We start from the raw sequence: 22,980 nt of genomic DNA on the forward strand, positions 1-22,980 counted from the left end.
ACAGCCTTGTTTCAATCACACAGATTCTGAAATGAGCCTCCTGATTCACGTCTTCCACTATAAGCCACAGACCACAAGTCTGCTCAAAATAGAGATAAGAAGCGTAAAGCTAGACCTGATGATGGTGCGTGCACAAACAGCCATGTTCCAGTTCCAAACCAGTGCTGGTGATATTATCTCATCTCTTGATCCTTTTGATTAATTTTCACATTTGCAGACATGCACACGCTGGAATGGGGTTCCTTTCAAATGCACAGTATAGACGCAGAGCAGGTCTTAAGGGTTTGGTCATACGAAGACGTTTATAATGATTGTATGAACATATTTTCAATATGTTAATATACTGTTCTAAGCATATTGTTGATGTCAGTACATGCAGAGCACTGACCAACCATGTTTAGTTACAAAGACAGCATAATCAGCCCCGTTCCATTAGCATGTAAAACGTTGAATAAAAATGATTGTATGCTTAGTTTTAGACTGTATTTATTTAAATGTGGACCTGTTTTTTTTTTGTCTGCTCCAATTTAATGAACAGAAAAACTAAACATCATATTGCATATTTAATGCACTATGAAAATGTCTTGAAGCATCATGATAAGGCTGAGAATGGGTGAAAAACCTAAGATCTGTATGTGCCTATTCAGGATCTATATGACTGATTTCCATATTTACAAACAGTTGAATAACAATACCACAATCAAAATAATCACACTTCTATGCAAATACACAGAGGTCAATGCACACAATATGTAGGGTTAAACGACTGTATGCCTGAATAAACCCAATTGTGTTTTCTATTCCAAGGAGACTGCTATGGCCGAAGCTGGGGCAAACACAAAGGAACCAGTATTAGGTCTCAGGAGAATCCTCTCAGATCATTTATGCCATTTAGTTACAGGTATTTGACCAATAAATCTCTCAGCAAGCTGCCTTTAAGAAAGAGCCGTTTCTATAAGGACCAATACATATACGAATATGCCAATATTAGTACAGTGCAAGCATATTCCTTTCTCAAAGAGTGGCAAAAGGCTGAGCAGTTCTCTAAAGTCACATTAAAAACTACAATAGCTCTACAATGTTGTTTCAAATTGTCAACTTGTTTTTTTCTGTTTTGATACCATTTAAAAATGCCAGCTGTCCTTTATTTCACGACAAATGAACCAACAGAAATTGTCCAAAATAACCTGGAATAAAATCCCACTGCCTTTTTTCTTCTTCTCCTATTAACCTTCAGTTTCAGAGATACAGGTTTTTGTTATAGCAACAACGTTCCAGTCACCCACTGAAACCTACCTTGGAGAAAATCCATCTGACGAGAATGGCAATTACAGACCAGATTACAGATATTCCCATTGGACCTTACGGACACGGTGGATCATAGTCTCGGTCAGTTTGAGTGTGGGTGTTACTCTCTGTGTCCGTGTGTGCGTGTATAAGAGTGTGAGAGAGAGAGAGAGAGACTCTGTGCTGCTAAAGCTGAGCTCAAGGCCCAGACAGTGTGCATGCTGAGCTTAGTGCAGCTGTCTTAGCCGCGCTGCCGTCACCTGACCACACAATCATGGGATTGGCGCCATGGATGGACACAGACATACACAAACCAGCTGCCCATGATAGCCCTGAACGCCTCCCGTCCTTTCCGGCTCTCCTTCGCTCTCATTCTCGCGCACACACGCGCACACACATGCACACACGCGCACGGTCTTATAAAACTCTCTTTGTGGGGATTTCCTTTGACTCATATATTAATATAAAAAAGCTTGGGTGAGTGAGAAATTAACCAGTGACCAGGCCAAAACTGACTCCAAAAGTTAGAATAATGCCCAAGAACTGTAAAATGGAGAGGCAGAAATGGCCCATTATGAATCCCATGTTATATATATTATTGTTCAAAAGGTCAGAGATCATCATTCATTCAGTCAAAAGAGAATAAAAAACTGAAAATGCACAGAAGCCTAAACAATTAAACATATACATTTTTTCAGTGTTTAGTGTTTCCACACCTTGTCTATTACAACTTCCATTCTTTTCAGGAACCTTACCTTCAGTTTTTCAAAGAAATCTGCAGGGATATTTTTCCACACCTCCAAAGTTTAGTCTTAGAAGTTGGTTGCACTTCCTGCTTCTCAAAAACTCCCAACACATTTAATGAAGCTGAAGTCTGGACACTGAGGTGGTCGGTCCATTGCTCTGAGAACACCAGCAGTTTCTCTGATTGATCGGTACATTTTACTATATTTTTTTATCAATGTCCATTTTGTCAGTGAGTTTCTTGTCAGTGACATCCTTTCAGACCCATAGTTTTATCTACTCAAAGTGGAAAGAAACACTTGTGAATGCTTTCAGATCTAATGCAAGAATGGAGCTTGATTTTCTCAAAGAGGAAATATTTAAACTCTTTCTCTAATAGTTTTGATGGTCCACCAGATTCTTATCTTCTCTGTATTATTTAATGACTTTTTGTATTTCAGCTTTGGAAGCTGTTACCTCTTTTTTTGACTCTCCCCTTCCTCATGAAAGTGGATTATCTTAACCAATTTCCACAGAAACATCTGAGTGATTTCTGTAGAGAACAAAAGTCCAACATGAAGCTCAAAAACACAACTGACAATCCAGACAATCCATAAAATTGATACAAGACAAAAAATGCATTAAAACAATCTGACCCCCTAAACCTAAACTGAAGACTTACCGTTTAAATGGGTCTTTCTAAATGTCTAATTTCTAATAAATAAATAAATAAGCAAGCATGTGAAAAAAAAGGCAGTCCTTTTCAGCCACACGTTCTTGCAGCATCAAAATTCACGTTTTCTTATCATTCTAGGGATACTTGGTACCCACAAAATGCTAAATACATAGACACACACAGACACACGCACACACCATCGCCCCCCTCAAACCCCCCGCAGCCGCCTAGCGACAGCCAACCACATCAGTAGCTCCATTGACGCACGCAGTGGGAGGGGTTGGTAGAGAGGGCACGCTTGAGTCTCCTTATCAGCAGAGCTAGAGTGCAGACTGTACACTCTATTTACTAAATAAAAGACTGCCGGCACCTCAACAGCTTCATAATGAAAGAGTTGGGCTCAAGAACATGGAGCATATTTATTTTTCGTTTACCGTGCTGCAACCTTAGGCACCCACCACATTCAACACAATTCAGGCCTGCCGCAGCAAGACTTCACTGTATAGGTCATTGTTAAAAGACATTATAGGCTGATATTTGTGCAGCATACATCCTAATCTGACAGTCAATAATCCCTGGAATAATTTGCAACATTAAAGCCGCAAGTCCTTGATGATGCATAGCTTCATTGTTGCAAAACAATTCACATATACCAGGCATACAATTTGTTGTTTCCACTTCCATCGCTAAGCAAGTTCAAAATCATTTGCAAGTAACAGCTCTCGGCTTGTAGAACAGACTCGTTCTAAGAACAGGTGTGCAACAAACACACAGACCAAATTAGGCACGTCATAGCATTGACATCACCATACATATCTGTGGAGGAGCATTTCCACAAATAGCCCCACAGCAAGTTAACCGAGCATGCCTCCAAACACCACAGCACGAGCCTACAACACGGAAAACTTCTCACAGCTTCTAACGGCCCACAAGGCCAGTTCTGCATACAGTGGATTCTTTTAAAGTGTGCAAGGTTGACGAGAACACCACTCAGACTTCTACTATCCGTAAATTATCCTCTATTACACCCACCCACCACTGTTACAGTTACACTGACCACATCTTTGCGGAATATGCATTCCCATCTCCGCCTGGACAAAAAGAGAAGCTTAAGATGTTAAACCATATGCTTAGTCAAATAGCAGAGTACTGCAGGCCAGTATAACAGTAACAAAAGTACAAGGCCGTTATACACAGACTACTATTTTTTTTGTGCTTTTTATTCGGATGACAACAGATGTATAACTGACAGTCTCTTGGACACCAAACACGCCTTTTCAGACACCCTGTTTGATTTTTACAACGAAAAACCTCACTGACAAATCAAGGTCATTTCTGGCGTTGACATGACTCCAACCAAGATGACATGGAAGCTGTTCCAGCAAACTGAACTGATGCTAAAAGAATGCTAAAAGAATCAGAATCTTCAAAAAGCAGCTCAAACCGAGCTACAAACATCAGGTTAGATGTAGAAGCACTCAACGTCTAAGCTTCTGAATGAAGTGATAATAAGAGAAGATAATCCTTTATTAGGGTCTCTCTGCTTTCACTTTTCCTAAAAACAACAGTAGCCCAGGGTCACCCTTTGTCAATTCTGCTAGGAGCAAAGAATTGGGTTTTATTTGACCTTAAAGACATTCAGCTCACTGGTTTGGACCTTCATTTACTGTGGAGCTGCATCTGTTGAGTTTGAGCTCCTGAAACAAGGTGAAGAAATGCTCCATTCTTTTTTAATTAAGTATATCAAATATGTATTCTTCCCAACTTTTGCAGCGTGAAAATCACAACAATAACAAAAGTCAGAAAAGTATCATAATATTTCCCATCTTCATGCAAATTTTCTGTGCCACGTTCGGCCTTGATCATTCAGACATATTTTAAAATGATGCTGTCAAATTCCTTTTCCATGTCCGAATAACACAGTCCACCCATTTATATTTTAGAGGGGCTCACTTTTTGATGGTGGGAGCTCACTAATGGGTGGCAATAATAGAAAGAGGGGCAACTAAGCATGATAGCATCTCAGCAACGGCTAAGAGCCTCACACACCACGGAACACACTGAACTTCAATCAGCCTTGCGTTCTCAGATATCCTCTTAAGGTTTCGCTTTAGCATCAGTTACCTGGAACTAAGCCTGTGCTGTGGTGTGGCCACCCTCACCTGCTAACTGAGCTATCATTAGCTTAGCCAAAACACTACTGCCCCAAACAAAGGTTAGATTTTGGCTCTCTCTCACTCCAACACCACTCACTCAGCGTTCAGACTTTAGTTTCTATAATCTACACTTATGTCAGCAGAGCACCAGTTAGTCAGAATCAAACCTGTATTGTGTACTGTTCGCTGATCAGGCTAGAGATCCAAACACCACAGAACAGGTTTAATACCTCCTTTCTGTCCTTTCAGCATCAGTTGGTTGTCTTAACTCCCTTACATTCAAAACAATCATCTTAATTTGTGATGATGTTTGAGGCCCTATTCGAGCAGGATTAGTATTGCTTAGGGACATGTAATTTGAGTGAACACCAACAAGCTCTCTGATTTTACTCTCGTATGATTCTGCCATGTCTATAGCCTGCAGTAATAATTCTGGAGTGAATTTCCTCCAATAATTTGCCAAACTCACGGCTCCACAGTAATAGCAGTCCTTCTTCAATCAGCATCTGAGTAATGTAATAACAAAACTGGGTAAAAGAAAACAGATAAGGCTAAATTTAGTTCCTATCCATCATATTAAATGGTGTAGCAGTTACATTCTGCCGCTTCAAACTAAAATAAATAAATAACTAAATAAATAAAATAAAATAAAATAAAAATAAGACCAAGAAGCTGCCAAATAAGAAACTGACTTTAGCTTCATAGAAAATACTGCCTCCCTTATTTTCTTTTCTGTGACCTCTAGACAAGACTTGCAGCTAAAATGGAGCTCAATTTAACCCTAATCAATAATCCTCACATTCATGACAATAATTCTACAGTCCACAATGTTTGTGGTGATGGGCGAAGCATAAAGAGAAGGAAAACTAACCCAAAAATATCCCCACAAGGCAGTGCGTTATCGGTCTTGCTGGGTGGCACCTGGTAAGTTGAATGAACCCACTTTACTAGCCTAATGCTAGCCTATTTGCCATTTAGCCAGCATGTTGGTACTGTTCAGATGTGTGGCACTTGTCGCACAATTTTGAAAAACACCCATGCATTGATGTTTTGATCCAGAATATTCGGGGTACACAGGGGAAACTACAGAATTCCTTTATCCCATAGAAATCGGCCAGACAAATCACAGTTAAACACAACTCAAATAGGGATTTAGTTAGCCAGAATCTAGTCTTTTATTTAGTGCACACACACACACACACACACACACACACACACACAGCATATTTTTATTATATATATATATATATATATATATATATATATATATATATATATATATATATATATATATATATATATATATATATATAATAAAAATATGCTGTGTGTGTGTGCACTAAATAAAGACTGCTTCTATAAACATTAGTGAAAGAATGGGTCGCTCTCAGGAGCTCAGTGAATTCCAGTGTGGTCCCGTGATCGGACGGCACCTGTGCAACAAGTACAGTCATGAAATTTTCTCGTTCGTAAATATTCCACAGTCAACTGTCAGTGGTATTATAACAAAGTGGAAGAGATTGCGAACAACAGCAACTCAGCAACAAAGTGGTAGGCCTTGTAAAATGAGAGAGCGGGGTCAACGGATGCTGAGGCGCATAGTCATTTACCACAGACCTCCAAACTTCATGTGGCCTTCAGATCAGCTCAAGAACAGCATAGAGAGCTTCATGGAAAGGGTTTTCATGGCTGAGCAGCTGCAACCAAGCCTTATATCACCAAGGACAATGCAAAGCTTCGAATGCAGTGGTGTAAAGCGCCGCCACTAGACTCTAGAGCAGTGGAGAACGTGTTCTCTGGAGAGACCAATCACGCTTCTCCGTCTGGCAATCCGATGGACGAGTCTGGGTTTGGCGGTTGCTAGGAGAAATGGTACTTGTCTGTATAGCATACTTTATATCTATCTATCTATCTATCTATCTATCTATCTATCCATCTATCCATCCATCCATCCATCCATCCATCCATCCATCCATCCATCCATCCATCCATCCATCCACATCCCACAGTTAAACACGCTGGTAACATTCTAACACGATGTTTCAGAACCATCAAGGAAGAATGTTAAAATCACAACTTGCTGTCCCACAAATACACAATATATCTACTTGTGGTTTTAATGAGTGCTTATGCACCTCTGCTAAATTCAGAAATCTGTCATAAGTTGTGCACTTAAGCAAAACCACAAACCACAAGCGTGGACTTGGGAAAGGACACTAATGTACACAGCTGCAGATTCCATGGGAAGTATAAGTGGTCCTCAGAACCTTCAAACCTGAGCCAAGCAAAATCCCTGACAACGGTCAACAGAGAAGCCCCACAACACACTTTCAATAGAGCCATGTCATCGGTCACGAGCCATCTCAGGAGTTTCGCCTCTCTTTGGGATCCACTCAATAAGTCTCAAGTGCATGCCTGCTATTTATTAGCAGCACCGTGGAGGGAGACCAGCTGCAGCTGTGGTCGAAATGGAACGTCACCGGCCAGCGCTCCCCGCTTTAGGAGCCCCTGGCTGTGATTCAAATGGACGATGATTCTGTGGCCAGCGCACTCCATTAGGGTAGAAACCCCTAATCATCAAAGTGCTGAGTGAATGAGTAAGCTGTTTAAAATAAGTCTTGTGGCTGTCAAATGGATCACACTACTGATTAGGGCTATACTGTAGGCATCAGAGCCAGGGTCCAGCCACAAGACTGGATTATCTGCTGTCCAGTGCCAAGCTTATGACCTTAACAGTAAAGTCCAAAAGAGGTCAACCAGTTTAAACAAATTTAATAGTGCTGACTAGGGTAGTCACCATACTCAATCTATTTTTTTTAATTAAATGACTCTCAATTTATTGCATATGCATATATATATATATATATATATATATATATATTAATTACATTACACTTTACGTTCTTGATAAACTATTGTAATTATTTTGGAAAATTTGCATGATAGCACATTTTAAGTCCTTCTACTGGTCCCCAGGCTTGTGTGATCCTGTGCAATACGCTATTGCCTATGGGTGAACGATTTAAATTACGATGCCTCAAGAAACTTTAAGGACGTATGATATTTCTTTCTTCTGATATCTGATAAATTGAAACAAACAAAAAAAAGAACCAGTGGTACCACTGAGAAAATACTATCAAAAACCTAGTACAATAAGTACTAAGTACTAAAATGAGTACAATCATTTTTATTCAGTGTTTCACCTACAATTTTTTTAAGCTCTTTCTATAAACAAACAGTTGGTCAGTACCTACAACATGCACAGTATGCTAAGAAAGCATATTGTGATATAATTTTTCATGATAATGGTAAATACGGTCATATTACCACAGCCTTACTATTGTCCAGTTCCAGCCTGTAGCCATCACCAATTAACAACAGTACTGTATTGACCGTACTGGCAAAAGGCACATGGAAATTGTACAATTATTTTCAAATAAAACTATTTTACATGCAGAAGTAAACCAATTTTTGCAGGTTAACAGCAGCTTATTATTCTGGATTGTCCCTTTGCTCTTAATGGGAACCATTATTAACAATCAAAGACAACCTGAAATATTTTTACTGTGCAAAACAGTAAAAACAAGACTGAACAATATGCACATAAACCTACATCAATACTGCTTTCTAACAAAACACTCACATTCACATATTCATTTCTACATGGCTGAATTTCAGCTCTTCAATATTCCGTTCTGCCTTATATGCAGCCTGGCACCTGCACGGGGACATGGCTGCTGACCCACTTAAGGTGGAACAGGAATTCTGAATAAGAACACAACTTTAGCTTTGTCGCAATTTATCTTAAATTTTATATGCAAGTCCTGTACACTCGTATCTCCAATGGTCAGAAAACATTACAGCTATGTAGCCGTTAGTACTATTTGTGGCATAATGGTATAACTTATGACAAAATTCATACTGGAGTAAGAATTTCAACCAGTATACAAGGTGAACATAACACCCACTGCTAGTTTTGATGTCTCACCAGAAGGACTCATGATTATTCCCCAACAAAGCCCGTTTTAAGTGGAGGAAAAGATGCGGTCCCACTTTATATTAAGTGTCTCCAATAGCTTTGTAGGTACACATGAATAACAAATGCAACAACAATGTAACTACTGCTGATTTAGTCAATTACATTTGTGTTATTACCCTTGTGTAAATACAAGAGACAATAGGCTGCTAAAACTATTAAGACACACTTGTGTAAATACATTATATGGTATACATCTGTAATCCATCTGTAACACTGATTAAACCATTAGTAGTTACATGGTGGTTGCATATGTTGTTCACATGTAACTACACAGTTATTAGAGACAATATAAAGTGGGACCAAACAAGTTTATGTTTAAAATCTGAAACTTGCAGGCTAAATGGTACGGTTTGGTAGTTCCTGCTGTTGGTTTCATAAATCACACATTTACAGCCTATAAATCAAACCTTGTTAAAATAATTAAGTGGCCAACAGGCGTAGTGTTAGGTTACTGTAGCCTGTTTTTATGCACATATTTTTGTTTTAAAATCACTGATGCAACCATAACATCAAAAAAATTGAAGTTAATGTTCTGTGCATGGAAGGCCCTGTGCTGCTACAGTGTGTTCCAAAGTCAGACAACACATTTTGACTAATATGACAGGGATGTGTGATAACAGACAACACAATAAAGAAAATATGATTACTTCTGCGCATCTTGAAGCCACAGACGTCACATTCTGTGATAATCTTCCAATTGTGATAGATGACAACTGATAGTAATCCATTCACAATACCAATTTCAATCGGCTCAAGCTTACCAGTAGAAAAAGATTCTGATGGAAACTCATTTATATGCATCTTAGACCACAATAGCCACGTTTAGATCGGAATAGTCTAGTCCGATTGAGGCCATTCGGGACATTTTCTATCCGATTGAACGAGGTGGGTAAACCTCTAAATAATCCATTAAATAGAAGAATAACAGCCGTGTAAACGCCTGTATCTGATTACATTCCCAATCGGAAGGTGTAAGTACGTTCTGCGCATGCACATTGCGTGACAGTGCAAGTTTATACCGTTCAACATGGCGGAGCAGAAACTGGTCTGCAGGGGAGACGAAGTTTATGCTCTCAGCTTTAAAAGCCGGCGGTGGGACGGACGTCCAGCTTATGTGTTTCAGAACGCAACATCTTTCTTTCGCTGCTTCCTTTATAAGCACAGGTGAAGGATGTTTTTCTGAGTCCGACAACTCATCTCACACTGACTGGACCTCACGTGATGTACACGGTCATGGTAACGTTTACTTTAAGCGTTACCACACGCATGCGCGTCATTTGGCATCAGATTACTTGTAGTGAGCATGTAAATGAAGATTTTCCATCAGATTGTTGGATAGTGTGTGCATATAAATTTTTATTCAGGTCATGCTTTTGTCCATAGATCTCACCAGTCTGCTGTTAAATTAAGGTAAATTCATCTCGCATGGCTCTGTAGAAAGGCTAGGAGTGTCATGCTAAGGTCTTGGGAGTGGGTCACGTCCTTTCCTTCAAGTTCCTGCTGCTTTCCCCGCCCTTTAGACAGATAACAATCAAGCAGTTCTAACTAGTTTCTTCCTCATATCTAATTGCAGGCAAGCTAAAAAGGGAAAGTGTCCATGACAATACCGGCAAACAGAAGAGGAAGCCGGGCAGATTCCCATTCATTCTTATCCTTAAAATGCAGAGATTAAAGCGACAGTGCTCAGCGTGGCCTCATAAATTCAGAGCTTCCTCATGAGTTACAGCACAGCACTGTGAGATGCTGGACAACAGGACCGCACATTCCAGTAAGCGCCAGGCCATAAAAGCTGCTTTTACGGTGTGGGTTTATATGGCCGAGCAGGTCACACTACTCAGACAAACCTACTGACTGAGCTTAACCCAAATAAACCCTTTTTTTTAATACCAAACGCAATTCACCGTCTGTGAGCAATTAGTGGGCTTCTATAACATTATACTCTAGGGAAACAGCGCTTCAGAGCAGTGGCATGCCAGTTTTATGCCCAAACTGTGCCACTAACATCTAAAAACACGCTTTTTTAAACATCAGAAAGTTCTGACCATTCTGAAAACTTCCCAATAAAGATTATTCAAGATACACTGCAGTCCTACCAGCAGCGCAAGCTTTAAACTAAATAAACCAAAGACTCTGACAATCCAGAAATGAAAAGTGCTGGCAGATACAAGTGATTCCTCCAAGTCCATGTCATCTGACGATAATTCTATTTCAGCTTTCTGAGAATAAGCCCAAATGAAAATTGGCCAAATTAAACAGCCTGGCTATAACAATAAACAATCACAAGATCAACTCAGGATTTACTGCTGAAACGTCCATTAATTCAGCCTGTGAACCAGTGGATGCTCCAAATCCACCTTAAAAGCAGTAACGTCTGACTCAGTAAGGTCACTAGTCCATAAAATCCAGATATTATTGAGCGTCCTTAAATACAATGGATCATAAAAACACTGACCGCACCGAGAGGAAAAGTGTAGAGCTGTGCAATGGTGGTTGTGTCATTTCCAAGGAAGGCTGAACTATGAGGTGTTTCCTTACTAAACACATTGGACAAGAGCTAGACATGACTAGGGCAGAGTATCATTCAAAGTTTTTCGAAACCAATGCAAATGCTTTAATTTCAATAAAGATTCCTGAACTGTAGCAAACTGCCTGTAGTAAAGGTGCTGGAAGTGGGTATATTTACAGACAGTGAGTGCTGTTTCAGGCTAGGTTTGTTACAGGATATGATCAGGTTCATTCCTTTTTCCCCCTCTTAAATCTAAGGCTGGCCTGAATGATTCAAAGACTCGAGTATTTGTTCAATATGTTCACATTTGTGCCCCTAACTTAGTTTTTGGTAGCTTCATCTTTTGTTAACACTTTAGACCCGCCTTGAATTCTACAACACTCTTGTGGATTTCTGGAGATTTTCAGAGGCTTACTGTTCACAGCTTTAAACAAAACTTTAATAATAAAACCATAAAAACTGGAAATTACTTACAGATGGACATATTGGGCTATTAAAAAAAAAAGTGTAATACCCACGACATACGTAACGTTACATAGGCTGAACACAGCCACAAGTCTCCCCATTTTTTGGAGGCCTGAAGCAAAAAAAAAAAAAAAAAAAGGTTAGCAAAAGATGCTGGAAAAAAAACAATGTTAACAAAAAGACTTTCATTTGTTTAGCTGTAGTTTAACTGTTAAACAATATTCAGGTGAAGGAGCTTATTTAGCCGCCGCAGAGCGCTAAGACAGAAACGGATAGAAGGCCCTAGTGTAAAACTTTAAAATAACTTGAGTCATCAATTCTGAACGAGAGTTATTTCACTCACACACTTGGAGCAACAAATTAGTAATGGAATATGAACTTGGCTATCAATTAGACGTTAAAAGACTCAAGTCTTGACTTCTGTATAATTGCTACAATCTACGTATCACTGCTGTCGGAACAAAATCTCGTATCTCCATTTTTGTCATTTTTTAAATACTCTGGAAGCACCCATTGGCCTTTATATTGTGTGTAAATTTCATGATGATCAGACCAAAAGAAACGGTCCAAATGATGTGGAAAAATGTCCAGTTCCATTGACTTACGTTAGAAGTAAAGCAGGTTTTTTATTTCTCCTGTAAAGTTAACATTTGGGAGATATGAGGTTTTGAACCGACATCAGACTCCTCAGTCTCATGTTTTATCTGACCACTACAAAAAAACACTACATCTATGGTGAAAAGGGGTCTAAACATGCATTAAACTACTTATAAAATCAAAAACTGAAAACTATATCAAATGAACTACATAAAACAAATGGACATGTAAGCTTAATTATGAACTACATAAAACACATGGACATGTAAGCTTAATTATGAAGATGTTATGGTTTTCAAGGGAAGAGAACCGAGAAAGAGTATTTGAACAAATATGCAAAGGCTGTAAAAGCTTTACAACCAGCTCTGCTGACGTCCAACTCGGATTTTTTTCTGATACCGGCCTAATCCTGACACCTGGTATTGGATCGGGGCAATCTATACGCTTTACTGTATCAGCGTCAGCCTTGATACTGGCACCAAAGCACATGATGAGAGTCTGTGGTGGGCTTACCGATACCACAAAGCAATTTCTGATGCACACTTGTGCTTTGGCATACATGTGCGTCAGCAAGCAGAACTTAGCACGATGTGGGAGTGGGTTGACAAGCCGCAGTAAAAATGCTCATGGCAGAATTTGTAACACCAGTATTTCATGGAAAGGCAGTAGTAGGGGGTGATCTACCAGTTGGAATTCTTCCTGAACTATTGGTTTCAACCAATGTCTCACAAATACAACAGATAACGCAACATAAACATGCTAACAGGAGCCCCTTCCCTCAACCGGCGAGCCACTTTTCAATGATCCCTCATCTGCTGCTGTTTAGTCAGTCTGATTTAATATTAGTAGGGGTTGTTATTGAGGGAGTGAACATAGCATTTAGCACAGCAGCCCGTTAGCTGGGCCTGTGTCCACTTGCCCTGTCTGCAGTGCACCTCCTTCGGTCAGCTGCATTTCACGGCCCTTTGCTTCAACAATACATGTACACACCATATGTTCTGTTGTGTATTTAACTGTTTTGCACAATAAAATATTTTACATTTAATACATTTTTTTAACTACGGCTCGTACTACTAACGGTATGATAAATACTAAAGTCTTATTTAGTGAAACAGAACAAGATCCAGATGAAATATTTAAAAAGTGGAACTGTACTAATAATTGAGTTAGTATCAGTACTCAGTATCTGCTGATACTCAAGGATCAGGTTTGGAAAGGAAAAAGTGGTTTAGGAGCATCTCTACTTTACAACTAATGAATATGAGTGCATTAACAAAGCGCCATACAGGACAGGTAGTTGTTTAGATATTGGAATCTATTTTAGATTTAGACAGAAGTTCCAAATTCAAAACCATCAGGTCCAAAGTTGCCTTAGCCCTCGTCAAGAAATGCATCATGCAAGAAAGGCCAAGATGCTTCCAGTTATGCTGGAGTTAAGCTGAAGTCTAGTCTGTTCCATTACACATGAAATCCTAGTTTTGCTTTGTCAACCCTTCCAAAATTACACAATCATAAGCACAACAAAACATCAGTGTATCATGAGAGGAACCAGGACACATTCTAGCATCTGTAATTCGCTCTTGGATTGATAAATGTCATCACAGATTATTTATGAGCTGAGCAATAATGTAATTATATGAAAAACAAGAAGGAAGAGAAGGAGTAAACAATGAGTAAACACACATTCAAAAAGTCTAAATAAGCCTAATAGATCCGTGGTTGCCCGATTACGTTATTTACAATGTGAACTGAATTTTGAATACATTTCATTTTCAGGCTCAAGGATCATTCAGGGTCATGGAAAATCCCCAGTTATGAGTTAGGTGGAGCCCCCGTCAAGCACCATGAGAAACAGATGTCTGCCCATGATCTCAAATGACCTGCTACTTTTTTTTAAAATAGTTAAATCAAGAGTGATTTGCCTTCTCAAAGAGGAAAAAAAGGCACAAAAGAAGTGAACAGCACTGACTTTGTGTGTCGCTAGTATGTTATTTATATTCAAGCTTATTAACAGCAAGCCTAACTTTATTTCTGTTTATTGTTCAAACATTACCCAGACGGCACCCATCACTAAATAATAAACTACATGAAGTTAAATACAATAAACTATTCTGCTTAAACAGACAATAATATACAGATATATTTCATCGATTTTACTCCAGTACATAGTAACAAATAATGGAAACTCTATTTAAAAAGGAAAAAAAAAAAAAAGGATAATTTTTTTATATGAAATTTTGGGCGCCCCTGGCCAAAATGTGAAAAAGAGTTAACATATCGTCTACAGAGAAATCTACACATATTAGACATTCATTGCTCAATTTATTACATTTTGGGCAAAAATATTTAGATTTTATTTTTCAAATATGTTTGCACTCAAACAAACAAATTATGCACTAAAATCTGCAAAAAAGGCATATTTTAATGAGTTCTCTGTAGAGGATACGTTTGTGCTTATGCTTATTTTCACACACACACACACACATACATATACATACATACATACATACATACACACACACACACACATATATTATATATACACATACACACACACACACACACACGCATCAAAACCCTACAAAATTATATGCGTTAACCACGTTCCCACGGCCCCCAAAAGGAAAACACAAAAAAAATTAAAAGATTTTAAAAGTACCGCTGTAAACATGCAGCACAAGACTGCTTTTGGTTTTTAAGTGAAATATGTTGTGCACAGGCCAAAGCAACAGACAGCTGAAGAAAATGAACAAACTTGCAGCCCACGTCTGGTGAAATTATTGAGACTTTGTGATGATACGTTATTGTGATTAATGACATCATAGCACGGCGTCCCTATAATCAGTAAATCTAAAAACTCTGGCCAAATGCTATATAAACAGAGACTCCGACTAGGCATAGAGAGCCTGTAAACAACAAACAGTGGAGTTTTGTTTTTCAGTTACTAGTTATTAATTTGCCAGTCAAAAAACTACTTGTGAGATACACAATATAGATCATGAAGATCCTTTAAATATAACAATATCAAATCACAAATTAAAATGATTAAAATTTCTTGAACTTTCATTTTAAATTCACAGTGCATTTAAATGATTAAGACATTGAACAAAAATAATGTTGGGCAGATGTGCATAGCATCATGTTATGTGCAAGTGCAAAATTGCAGTAAGAGGTTGCGCGCACACACACACACACACACACACACGCAACAACTTGTGAAACGCTGAACAGCTCCTTCAGCATTCTTACCACATCCTGAAACTACGTCAATCCAGCAGCTTTGCATGAAAACCTTATCGCCCCAGTTAAGATAAACAAAGTCAAAAAAGAACACCCTCCTCACTCACCCTACCCACATCACCAAACACCAATGATCTGGCCTGTGACACCACCACTCTGACGGCTTTCTACAATCTGGTTTTGGCCATCAATTCACATACAGCAGATGCTAAGTAAACATACTGTGTTAGTTTTGTTAGCAGGGGCATGTACTTGTGTACAGATGTGCTTTCAAATACTCTTAACTATTTGAAATATTAGTATTCTAATGTTAAAATCACTATTTGCGTATTTGTTAAGTTTTACTGGAAGATGGAGAAAAAGTTCAATGGGTGATTTGGTTTCAACAGATCTGTAAAATATGAACGTTTTTCCTCACACTTGTGAGTATATTATGTTATACTTTGCTACTCCAAAATGCAAGAGCCTCACTGAGGGCACACTGCCAAGACTGCGGTGTTAAGGATGTGCCTGAGAAAGCAGACATCGTGCAGCTTTTATCGCACAAGCTAGTCTGTGTTAGGTAGGTCCAGTAATACTTCAGAAATATTTGATATTTAAACCAATATGTTGCCATCCCAGTGCTGTACTTTTAGCTCATTAGCGCATCTAAGGCAGCTTCCATTCTGTTCCAAATCATACAATATGAACACATTCATCTCCCTCACCTTATGGTGCAACAATAGTATTGTTAAGCCATAGCTCTAGGCCAATTTTAGCTGAAACCCATCTTTTTCATTCAAGACCTCCTGCGGATGCTAGAACATTAAAATTAGTCAGAATGGTCATCTCTAGTCAGAGAGCCTCAACATAATGGTGGGTGAAACCCACGTCCCCGATGTTTGAGATAGAGGTGTTGGGGCTACATGGTCCTCCAAATGGAGGTTTTTCAGAGGCAAACTCCAAACAGGCTGAACAAGACATCAAAAAGCCCACAAATGTGAGCATGTTCTTTGTTAAAAATTACAATAACTATCGTCTTGTCTTGGTTTGACATTTCAATGTATTATGGTTCTTTTCTTCATAACAATAATAAAAAAACAAACATTGCTAGGATCACGCTGATGTCTTAGAGAGCCTGCTAAATGTTTAACAAGAAACCAATTCTTCCATTCACTGAAGGCATACGGTTCCCTAAATGTAACTAAAGCCCAGCAGTGAGTTTGCTGAAGTTTACCCTCCTCTGCCATCGCTGCAGAGTAGACTGGTCATGAAATAATATTCTTTTTTATTTGGGGGTTGTCCCATTTTGTAGGGGAAGATTTCAACCACTACCCCTTATATCCCAGTTCCAAGGGGAAAGATGACACTCGAAAACAGGAGGTAGGGGTACAAATAAGAATTTGGGTCTTAAATACCTGACATTGATCACCCTCCAACTTAAATGCTGTTATAATGGCAATATTATTACTTGGCAATAATGAGCTGAATTGATTTTCTGACGCACAGTGATTGTAAATACATTTACATCATATTTTATATTGAGTTGTGAATTTTCTTATTGTCATATTTAGGAACGCACTGAGGGCTGATGGCAATATTTTACATACATATCAGCATTGCAGAAACATAATGTTAAAACTGGGACTAGATTCAGCTGGCATAATGGAGAGATGTAACACGTATTTTCATCAGTATAAATGCTACAAAAACAAATAAAACACAGATTTGTTTAAGCACAGAAGCCTAAGAGTGCCTAAAAGGTCTTCCCTTCTGCTTTTGATTGTACTCCTCAATAAATACGGTCACCAACAGTCTGCAACATCAGACAAATCTCAAGGATCTTTCCGATGCCGATATTTTTTTAAAGCAATTCTCAGTGCATACTGAAATCATCGCACATCTTTGGGCAATTTTTAATAATCACTAAGGTGACACTACCCTGTATTTACATTCCATAAAACCTGATTTGAAGGCAAAGCATGCGAGACAGGTAGAAACTCTAACATGACACGCCAGGATGTTTCAAGGCACATGACCACATATGCCAGCTCCAGCCGAGCGCCAAGACAGCCACAATAATACCGTAAGCAATGCCAAGTGACATCACACTCAAGAGTATTTAGATGACAGAGTGGAAATCTTTCAAGAGGTCAGCTCAGATATTATTCTAAATATGGATATTATGCAGTTTTCTCTCCACTGGTAGTTTGTTTGTGAAACATCTTTTTCCACCAGGTGGAAGGGGGTGGTTTTCTTTTTTTTGAGCAATCAGGTTGGGCGACACGAAGATGTGTTATCATTATCATGATAAACTTCATCACACAAAGCATTTCTGAGTACTAGCAGTATGTAAGGCACTAATGGTTCACTAAAGCAGTTCAGAAAAGCATCCAATGTGGAGTAGCTGTTTAAACCAAGGCATTCACTGAAGCATTACAGCCCAACTTTAGGATCCGTCTGCATTTCAGCTTCATCAGCCATTGTGCAGGGGGTAGCGATGCTCAAATAAAGAGCTCCGATACGCTGCATTGTACTACCTGCTCCCCCGCACCAGAAACCTTCTGCTGGAGCAACACTGTGTGAAAGACAGTCAAGAGGAAAAAAAACTCACTAAAATATAGTGTGACGCTGCTAAGACTCACCCTGTAAAGCACCGAACCCTGGAAAGCAGTCATTGAAAAGTCAGAGTCAAAGGGTCAAAGGAGTTTTTCCAGGTCACACACCTTTACGTGTTAACGTCACACGCATAGGCTCAAAAAGAAGGTCCAGCTAGATGTTTATGTCTCAATTACAAAACCAACGACAACAACAGTAGATAATTCACTTAAATCCTCTTTTTGAGTGAGTTCTCTTTCAGAATATTCACAAACGTTAGATTCAGTACACCACAGGGGGTCCGAAGCACAACTTGCATTACAAAATGCTCTCCCATACGTTGTGTGTAATTACACCTTTCCACCAGAGAGGTCTCCAAATCCCCAAATCCTACATAGTGCAGCTTTAAATGTGATACTACTGGTATATTTGGTCTGTTCCAACTTACTCAACAACAGAAGTTTTGTGAGGCATATCATAATAATTAAAAGATTCTACATATATTGGAAAACATCATGAAAAGTGTTGTGTGATACTGAAATTTATATTAATAAAGTTAATGAACTCATGCTTCTTGACTACTGCTATGCAATGATAAAAGAATGTCTTGGCTTCTCTTAAAAAAAAAAAAAAAAAAAAAAAAAAAAAAAAAAAAAAAAAAAATCACACTAAAGGGAACCTCATTCAGTACTGTAAATGTTAACCAGACACAAACCACATTTCCAAAAAGGAAACTGTTGGTAATTGTGACTCGCCTCAATGACAAGTGGGTGTTTCATGTAATTGGTAGTACCATTTAGTGGGTTGGTGGCTAGAATGCTATTAGCATGCTGAGGAAGGCCATGTGCCGGATTGCATCTGTGCTTAATCTGCGAGTTTAATAAACATTTTGGCAATTACACACGTGCTGTACGAACTTTTTTTGTTGTTGTTTACCTGTTTTTTGGATTCAGCACTTTGAAGAGTAGCCTGTTCATTTTTTTTGCTGAAAAGAAAACTTCCAATTTGTCTAGTTTTACAGTATTTAATGAATTTTAGTTAATGTATTTCTTTCTGAACTATACTTTTAACTATAGCATCCATCAAATTCGCCACAACAAACTGCTTGTCAACAAAGACACCACTCCATTATGAAATAGAATGTAATCATAGATACAATGCTCTAATTTTTTCAACTAAGCTAAAACTGAATCAGACAGACACCAAAATGTTATAGCACATTACTTGAAAATGTCACGGATCATTTTCTAAAGATTCACTGCTATTGGAATTTGTGGACTGAGGTAGACATCAGATATTTTTCAAGTACATGTCTGCATTTACATTCGCAGCATTTACCCAGAGCGACTTGCAAGTGCGCCGTCTGCCAATGGCAATGCATAAACGTTTATAAACATGGAAAATGGGACCAATCATTGTGCATCCCTAATATTTTTGCCATATTGCCCAGCATGTCATTAATGAACATAGAGACATAATGCTTTGTTTTGGTGTTTTACTGTGAAGCCTACACTCTTGCCCTGCCTCTACTGGGTAACATACTGCTGAACACCCCCCGCTCGTGAGAAGACATGTTCTTTCACAAAAACGTGCCTGTTTGAGAAAAACAAGAGTGGGAGAGTAAAAGGTTGAGGGAGGACAGAGCGATAGTAGCAGAACAGTGTGAAGAATGCCGAGAAGGAGCGAGTGAGAGAAAGAGAGAGAGAGAGAGCAAGAGAGAGTGTGAGAGAGAGAGAGAGAGAGAGAGAGAGAGAGAGAGAGAGAGAGAGAGAGAGAGAGAGAGAGAGAGAGAGAGAGAGAGCGTTGTGGCCATCTGTGATGTTGGCAGCTGGCCAAACCACTGCCCCTAAAGCCCAAGCACATGTTTAACTGTCTCCCTCTGCAACGGTAGCCTACCTCAGCCCTGACAAACACAGCAGCGTGGAGCAACCACACATACGCTGCAACAGTCTCTCGCGCTTTACGACTGCGCATGCACGCACTCGTCATTGCAACAGTCACTCACATTTTACGAGTGCGCAGACAGGGAAACACAATGTTTACAAAAATATAATTGCTCCACACAGCCTGCAAAATATGCAGTGCAGATCTGCTTTTTTCCCTTCAGCTTTAACTGATCAAATTTGCGCAGTTAGGCACTTTTGACAAGATGGATGGCCGAAAAACTTCTGCACGCGAATGTGGTTAAGATCAGAATCAGATAAGAGGATTAGATTTGACTTCTGTTAAGCATCACATGTACATGCATACACAAACATACTGCATTGTGGCCTATCTAAATGAAGCCTTTACATAACTGTACTGCACCGTTTTATGCAAACACCAACAAGATGGAGAGATTTAAGCTTCACTTAGCCTTTGACAAACGCAAATTGCATGTACATCCGGATCGAAGTTGAGTAACTGCTAGTCACATGGTTTGTCACATGGTGTGTCACAGTATCTGAAGAGGAATCAAACCCAGTTTAACCTTGATCACCCACTGCAAGCCTTACTATGATGATTTTTAAACCAGTTAGGCTTCTTGGAGGACAGCCTTACTGCTGAAATCGGTTCCAACCCAATTACACCTCATCTGGCTAATTAAGGTCTTCAGAACCTTTAAATATTACTCAAGTTGAATCTACAGGTAGTAGGGCTGGGAATCTCTAGGCAGCTCACGATTCGATTACGATTCAGAGGCTGTGATGCGATTATGAAACGAATACTGCAGCATCTTTTTTATCTATACAGGATTTCTTTTTTCTCACTCTGTGAGAACTTGGTACTTTTAAAGCAAAGTAATTGTAATAACCAGTAATGAATTTACATGCAATATGCTTTATTAATAAAAGAAACAGAAGTGATGTGGCAAATGAATGGGAAGGATCTCATGCACTGCTCTTGTCTGGAGCACATGAGACACTGGCTGCCACTAATCTGTGATAAAATACAGTTACGGTGACATAAGGTCCAGTGGTAATAGACGTCTACACAGCGCGTTACAGCCATCCTACCCGTTTTCTTTTAGATTTTTTTTATTCTGTATCTTGACTCCAAAGTCTGCAAGACAGCGCGAAAGCGGTGGTTCTCAACGACTGAGGACTGGCTACAGACTGCAGGTCACACAGTAGCACAGTGTCACCTAGCCAGCAGTTTGTCTTAAAGAAATTTAAGACAAACGTTTGAAGATGAATGGACTCATTTATAAGCAATGCAGTTGGTTTCCCGGAATGTTAAATCTGCAACAAAAGACTGTCAAACACTAAAAAGTTGTGAAGCTGAAGTCATTTCTTGTTAGAATTTTCCCGTTCCACCTTAAATGGTGCTGCATTTACATTCTGTCAGAATTTAAGGTGGAACGGGAAAATTTTACAAGAAACTATTCAACTCTTGAGGAAAAAGTTTTCTGGTGGGAATTGAGAAAATCATTTTTTGAGCACTCGTGAACCGATTCAGATTTGTCCATGTCCTCATCGTGATGCATCTAAGAATGCATCACCCCCCCCAACTGCCTGTAATGTTGCAAATGTATCCCAAAACAAGCTAAGTAACTTAAATTTGGCTTCATTATACATACACTACTAGAGAACTTCTTGGTGACCAAGGCCTCCCTTATCTAACCTGCTTCTCTTTTCATAGCGTTCCTGCCTATCTGATGGCTTTGAAGGCCAGTCACAGTGCACTGCCCGAAAACAGGGCCGCTAATGTGACCTCGGAGAACAGGCCCCTTCGCCATAACAGAATCGCTGCACATGCATCATTTCCATATGGTGGGAGCACAAAGGCCTGGACAAGTCTGTGCTTGGACAGAAGGGCCGAAGAGCCACTCTGGGTCTACCCCACATTCCAGTGACAGATGAAATTCCAGCTAAAAGCCAGGGAAAGCCTTGGAGGCATTCCCATTTACAGGCCTGGCTGAGTGGGCCAGAAAGCACCATGTCAGTCATTTGTCCTGATTTGTCAGTGCTCTAGGAGTCGGGCTGCCAAAGTCAGATCCATTTTCGCCTTTAACATCTTAACATTAACATCTGGACAGGGGTAAATTACCCATAATCCTGCTACACTATGCTAGATTAGTGGGCTACTGTGTTTTCAGGGTGGATAACAGTAATACGGTATGGGCATGCAGCCTAATGAATTATGAAGTCTAGCAAGTCGATAATTCTAAACACCAAAACCCAATACAGGAGACAGAAGTTCAGATGCTTTAGCACTGACAAAAAAGCTTGGCGACATGACTTCTTTTACAGTTGCAAGTACTTTACAGTTCTTTTACCACTCTACAAGTCAATGCTTCAAGATTCTTACAGCATACAAGAACAATACTTTTGATCATAAGATAAATGCAACAGCCTTCATTAGGAAACACAAGCATAAATATTTATAACTAGAGGTGGACAGTATAAGACAAGATATCATGTAGTGATGAATGTCAGTGTACTTTCTTCATCACAGAGTGGATACTGCAGTTTTAGTACAAGGACGGCTTAATTAGCAAGGACACACAAAGACATCAGAATTATCAGTATTGTCAGATAATTGTTAAAAAATTAGCAGTATTGGACAGATGGTTAGATTTGACAGATATTTCAATCTGATATTTAACAAAGTATCTAATTTACTCCATATGAGGAGAAGATTTAGTTGACTCTGGACTCCTGTGCTAAAATGTCAGCATTTTATTCAATGTACTGCATTTCTAAGCCTTTACCAATATATCGCTGCTGTCGGA

At 39.2% G+C, this 22,980-nt stretch overlaps 1 protein-coding gene across 6 annotated transcripts in view; it reads right to left on the reverse strand.

Annotated features, from left to right (window-relative positions):
- The window catches only part of pde7a (phosphodiesterase 7A), a 51,790-nt gene that overhangs the window by 26,674 nt on the left and 2,136 nt on the right, over positions 1–22,980 (reverse strand). Inside the window, exon 1 of one of the 6 annotated variants that reach the window (XM_017716813.2) lies at positions 1,297–1,555. The exons of 3 other annotated variants lie outside the window; for them this stretch is intronic. In XM_017716813.2, the coding sequence (XP_017572302.1) occupies positions 1,297–1,356 (60 nt within the window). In that variant the 5' untranslated portion in view covers positions 1,357–1,555. Of the gene's footprint in view, positions 1–1,296; positions 1,556–22,980 lie in introns of those variants that run through there. 2 more of the 6 variants (XM_037534201.1, XM_017716822.2) reach the window with 2 other exon arrangements.

The sequence above is a fragment of the Pygocentrus nattereri genome, chromosome 24 (genome assembly GCF_015220715.1).
Source record: "Pygocentrus nattereri isolate fPygNat1 chromosome 24, fPygNat1.pri, whole genome shotgun sequence".
NCBI classification, from domain to species: domain Eukaryota; kingdom Metazoa; phylum Chordata; class Actinopteri; order Characiformes; family Serrasalmidae; genus Pygocentrus; species Pygocentrus nattereri.